At 37.1% G+C, this 6244-nt stretch overlaps 1 protein-coding gene across 1 annotated transcript; it reads right to left on the bottom strand.

Moving 5' to 3' along the window:
• Positions 1-2729: 2729 nt before the first annotated feature.
• On the bottom strand, positions 2730-3260 carry LOC131875020 (uncharacterized). Its single transcript, XM_059219019.1, has one exon. The coding sequence runs from the start codon at positions 3258-3260 to the stop codon at positions 2730-2732; it is 531 nt and encodes a 176-aa protein (XP_059075002.1).
• Positions 3261-6244: the final 2984 nt, after the last annotated feature.

The following is a 6244-nucleotide window of genomic DNA, read 5'->3' as shown; positions in this document are numbered from 1 at the left end:
GAAGTGGGGTTATAAAAACATTTTGGGGAATGTAAAGCAACCTCACTATCTCTTGCAAGATCAATCTTGATGCCTATTTTCATTGCTCTTCTCTTATTAACCCATTCTGCAGTTCTTTCCAAAACCTTCTTTGTTTTAAGCTGTATGTCATCCTCTTCTTCTACATCCCAATTAATGCAGGATGTTTCAGGTTCATCTTGGTCTAGATATCTAGGTTCAAAGAGCTCTAGATAATCCTCTTGGATTCCACTTATATCAAGTTTCACCTGTAGTGAAACTACCTGTTCCAGAACCATTCTCTTGTTTTCCCTCTTGAACACTTCAAGCTCATCATTGCAATCTTCCCAAAAGTCCTCCAGGTGTGGAATTGGAAGGTGCGACATCAAACCAAGACTCTGTGAGAAACTTTTATTGTCAAAGACCTTTCTTTCATGATACAGTGGAAAATTGAAATTCTTCAAGTTAGCTCCTATGCTCAAAGCATCTGACATTGAACTGCAAGATAAGATACCCAATTCTATGGGAAAATGATCCTCCCATCTATCTCTAGGTTGAGCCTTCTTAATTACAGTAGCCAATTGCCTACAGATCTCAGCAAGAATAAAACAATCACAACAAAAACAATGAAGTCTGAAAGGCTCTTCCTCGAAACCACCTACTCTTATGTAACAAAAATGAGGAAATTGAACAAAGAAACTACCATATCTTTTCACTAATGCCTGGGCATCTTCAAACATCCTCTTGGTTTTCATGTTCTTTAACTCATAACACAAATCTCCCAAGAAAGCATTATGTACTCTCCTAAAATCTTGCAATGCATTATCTTTTTGTAACATGGGGTAAAAGTCATACACAGAAACCTCTCCCTCGGTGGGCTACCTAGGTATTCCCACTATCTCTTTAACACATGCCAAGGAATATATCAGACACGAGGACATAAATAAAATTTGCTTGAACTTCTTCGCCATGCTTAGCTATTCCCTCATGGAGTCAGCAATAAGCTCTACCCAGTCAAGATATTGCTTTCCTTCCAGCACTAGTTGTACATAACAATAAATCCAATCATCGAAGCTATAGGCCTTAGTTGAACCTCTAACTTGGTGTAACAGTAAGATGACATCATGGATGTGGGGAAGCATGTGATTCTTGTTGGCATACTTAGGTAATATGGAGCCACCCTTTTGAGGAACCTTCAACCAATACTTTGATATATTATTCTGATGTTCGGTTTTATCTGCATTGAACTCAGTGATTGATTGGACAGGAGAAAAATTTGAGAACTGATAATCAGGCAATTTGAAAACAGGGGAAATAACTTCCCTATTAATTGTGAGGAGGGTTTCACCATTATCTCTCTTGATAGTTTTGGAAATAGGATCATACCTCACAATGTACTCCCTAACTAGTTCTAGGCAAGGGATGGCAAGAGGAAAGGCTGCCGCTTCTACGGGACCACTACTTAGAATTTCTAAACCAAATGAACTGTCAATTCCTTTAAATACTCTCTCCTTCAAAACTTCCAAATTTTCCCCTTTCAGGTCTGTATCACTGACAATGGGCTCTGTGCAAGCAAGACTAAAGACATTTTTGAAAAGGTGCAGAGTAGACTTCATAATTCATAAACAACAACCCTTACTTTCCCTAACAAATTTTACTACGAGAGAGAAAAGTAGCTAAAAATCGCTAGAGGAGATAGAAAGCAAAACTCACCTTCACAGTTGAGACCAATCAGACGACTACCAACAAATAAACCTTCTATCAAACACTCTGCAGCAATGAAGAACAAGTTTCAAAAATCAATCACTTCATACCTTATAGCAAAAGAAGTGACACGAACTTATTTAGTGCATTAATTCCACTCATCAACTCAAATATGGTGAGCATTGAGATTTGACATCACACGCATACATTGAATGCATGGCGGTGTTTTTGGAGTAACCACCAACTCCCAAAAATGATTACTTGCCTTGAAAAATAAGCCAGTTGACGTCACCCGAGATACGGTTCAATCTTCATCATACTTAGTAATAAATGCACCATCATGTCTTTTAGTCCATGGGACCCACCTAATTCAAACACGCATGAACAATTTGAACTAACTTCATGAGGGTTCAGGTAGTTCAAAGTGCATGTTGCACCAAGAAAATTCTCTTCGAAAAGATTAACTCTGTTAAGTGTTGCCAGTCTTTTGAACTTCATTGAACATGTTGAACAACACTGAACAGTTTGAACTAGGTTCAAAGGGTTCACAGCCTGGAGGAAAAGGATATAACACGTCATACGCGACCACAAAATAGAACTGCTGCAAAAACACTTGAGTGAATGTTAGCATAATAACTTTTTAGACAACTTAGAACCTGTGGTACCTAGATGAACATTATAAACTCTTTTCAAAATGGTTCAAGGGGTTCACGAGGTTCAAACCAACCATTGAAACTTGATGCTATGGATTAAGAGACAATTTACAAACAGATTAAGGATTGAACCAAGGAATTTCTAGAAAGATAAGGACTTAAATAAAATTTTGTAGGGCAACTTACTCTTGTTATGAAGGATGAATGACGAGATAACATTGGCTTTGACTGGGGATTGTATTTTGTGAAAAATGCAAAGAACCCTAAATCTCTAGTTTCGCATAGCAAAAATAGAAAGGGACAAAAGGATGCACACCAAAAAGACACAAAACAAACCACTAACCTACTATGCACAGAAACTCTTGATCACAGATTTCAAAGTTTACAGAGCTTCAAGTCTTTCCCATTATAGGTATAGGGCATAACCATTCCATCAAAATAATTCAGTCTGATTGCATTCGGTCCCACTACTTCATGAATCTTGAATGGACCTTTCCACAGTGAATCAAATTTTCCATGGACACCCTTTGGTTCCCTTCTCTTGTCCCACAATAGTACTTCATCTCCTTTTAGAAAACCTCTTGGTCGAGCTCTCATATCAAAGATTCTCTTCACCCTATTTTGATGCTCAGTAATTCTATCCACTAACATCTCTCTTTCCTCTTCCAACCTCATCAAATACATGACTCTATTTTCTAGAGCATTTTGGAAAAAGGAGTCCTCAATTAGAGTTTGAAGCCTTGTCGCTACCAATTCTAGAGGTAAAGAAACCTTCGCACCAATGCCATACACCAATTCATAAGGTGCCATTCCAATTTCTCTTTTGGGAGTAATTCTATCCGCCCATAAGGTTTCATATACCTTTTTATGCCAGTTCCAGGCATTATCATCAACTAACTTCTTCATGATTGCTATCAGGTTCTTGTTGCTCAATTCTAGCAACCCATTACCTTGTGGAAAGTATCAGAGGAGTGCGAAAGAGTAATTTGATGTTCATAGCAGAACATAGTCAATTCTTCAGAGGAGAAATACGATGCATTATCTGCGACAATCTTCTGGGGAACCCCAAAACGGACTAAAATGCAATCTTTGAGAAAATTACATATGACCTCTATTTTCACCTTCTTAGTGGGAACAACCTCCACCCACTTAGTAAAATTGTCCATTGCTGTCAGAATATACATATGGCCAGCACTGGAATGAGGATTTATTGGACCAATGAAATCAATACCCCATTTTTTGAAGGGTTCATCTACTACCACAGGCCTTAAAGGTACAGTAGTTAAATGTGGTTTTCCCAAAAAGAGTTGACATTTTTCACATCCCTTTACATAAGTATATGCATCATGAAACATACCAGGCCAATAAAAGTAATTTCTTAAAATCTTAAAAGGAGTTACTGAGGATGAGAAATGTCCACCGCAGGCTTCACCATGATAAACCTCCAAAAGTTTTTGTTGTTGAGGCTTATCTACACACCTCAAATAGGTACCATCCAAGCCCTTCTTATACAAAACATCTTGCCAGATAACATATTTAGCTGCTTTTAATTTGAGATTTCTCTATTCTTTGGTTGACAAATGACCCGAGCAGCTACCATAGGTCAGGTAATAAGCCACATCAGAAAACCATGTATCTTGCAAACCAACAAACAGAGTCAATGGTAGCACCTCATCTGTTTCTATCTTATTTTCTGCTATTAATTTGCATAAGCCTTGTCCTTTAACTGTCTTTATAGGATGAATATCTAGATCATATTCCTGAATTTTGGTTACCCATGTCGCTCTTTTGTTGAGTCCAACTTCCTGCTGAGTCAAAATACTTTTCACTGCGGAATCTAGAACAAACACCACAGAGTGAGAATGCAGAATGTAATACCTGAATTGTTTAACTACTTTAACCATGACAAAGGGTTGTTTCTCTAAGAGCGAATACTTAATTTCATGTTTCTTTAGGGGGACACTCATGAATGCTATGGGTGCTTCAGTGCTAGATCCATCTACCTGTAGCAATATTCCCAACGTTGTATGTTCTAAGGTAGAACAGTATATGATAAAATCCTTTTTAAAATCTGGGGTGATGAGAGTTGGTGCATTAGCAACTGAGCTCTTAATCTTTCCAAAAGCTTCTTTAGCTTCAACGGACAATTTAAAGGGATACCTCTCACTCAGCAAGCTGATGATGTGCTTAGTAGTTTCTGCGAATTTAGGTACAAACCTTCTTAGGAAGTTTACCTGATAGAAAAATGACCTTACTCCAGTCCAATTTGAAGTCAAGCTAAGATGTTGGATTGCATTGACTCTATTAGGATCAATCTTGACACCTTCTTTTGAAATGATATGCCCCAATAATTTGCCCTCTATTACACAAAAAACTGACTTCTTTGGATTCAAGGAGATACCATGTTCGCGACAACGTTGTAGAACTGCTCTCAGATCTTTGAGATGATTCTTCCTATCTTTAGAAAACATGGTCAAGTCATCTAGGTAAACAATAATAATTCTGTCATGAAAATCCCTAAAAGAAGAATCTATGGCCCTTTGAAAATTTGCTCCAACATTAATCAAACCAAATGGCATATGATTATATGCAAACGTTCCCCATGGAGTGATGAAAGTTGTCTTGTGCTATTCATTCTCTACAACACTAATTTGATTGTAACCAGAAAAATCATCTAACATTGACATCATTTTTGACCCAGCTACTATCTGCAAAATATGATCCATATCGGGTAAAGCATAGTTATCCTTAAGACTTGCCTGGTTCAAATTGTGAAAATCTACACAAATCCGAATTTCCCCTTTTTTCTTCCTCACAGGCACTATATTGGCTACCCAAGTACAGTAATGAATTGGATATATAATTATGACTTTAAGCATTTTATCTACCTCCTTGAAAATTGCATCTGCCATTATGGGGTTGAAATTTCTCAGTTTTTGCCTAAAGGGAGAAACACCAGGCTTCAACGGGATTTGATGTTGAAAATGACCATTCCTAAATTTGTTCAAATCATCATATATAAGACCAATCGAACACATCAACGTATTCTTTCAATAACTCATTGAGTATTTGTTTCTCCTCATAAGAGCAACATTTGCTGATTGTTACCATTTTAGGATTAGATTCATCACCAAGATTTCTCTTTTCACAACCTACCTTACTGTCTTCGTCAGGAGTTTTCTTACCAGTGAACATATCATTACGGGTGAAAAACCTCTCTAGAGTCACCAAACCTTTTAGGATTTTGTTCCCTTTCAGCTGAATGAAATTCTTATTAAAATCAATACCAGGGTCTGGACAAAATTCTTTACAACTATCTTCAAAACCCTCAAAATATGATTGGACAAAGGAATGAGTACACTCCAGAAAATCCTTAATCTGAGCATCTATATCAAAAACTTTCCAATGATTCATATTGTCAGGAACACTAGGTCTATAAATCATTTCAATTTTATAAGAATCATTCTTAAAGTCTGGGTGTGGTAACAAGAGAGAAGCTGATACGACAAAGGAATCCGCCCTAGTGTTTTTCTCTCTTGGTATAGCTTCAATTGAGAAAGCATCAAAAAATTCTATCTCATCCCAAACTCTATTTCTATAATGTTTTAGTCTATCATTCTTAACAGAATAAACACTCCTCACTTGTTTGACAATCAGTTCAGCATCACCTTTTACCTTAAGCAATTTTATACCCTTATATTTAGCTTCATTCAATCCTAAAAGTAATGCCTCATATTCCATAGTGTTATTGGTATTCTTGAAATCTAGCTTGAAAGAAAAAGGAAAAACATTACCATTAGGTGAAAGAAGAAGTGCTCCCGTGCCAGAGCCAGAGTTTGTGCAACTTCCATCAAATACCATTTGCCATAGTCCACCTTATTCATCTACTT

This window comes from Cryptomeria japonica, chromosome 4 (genome assembly GCF_030272615.1).
Source record: "Cryptomeria japonica chromosome 4, Sugi_1.0, whole genome shotgun sequence".
NCBI classification, from domain to species: Eukaryota; Viridiplantae; Streptophyta; class Pinopsida; order Cupressales; family Cupressaceae; genus Cryptomeria; species Cryptomeria japonica.
Note: the sequence above shows the minus strand (reverse complement) of the source record. Positions and strands in the feature narration are given on the sequence as shown.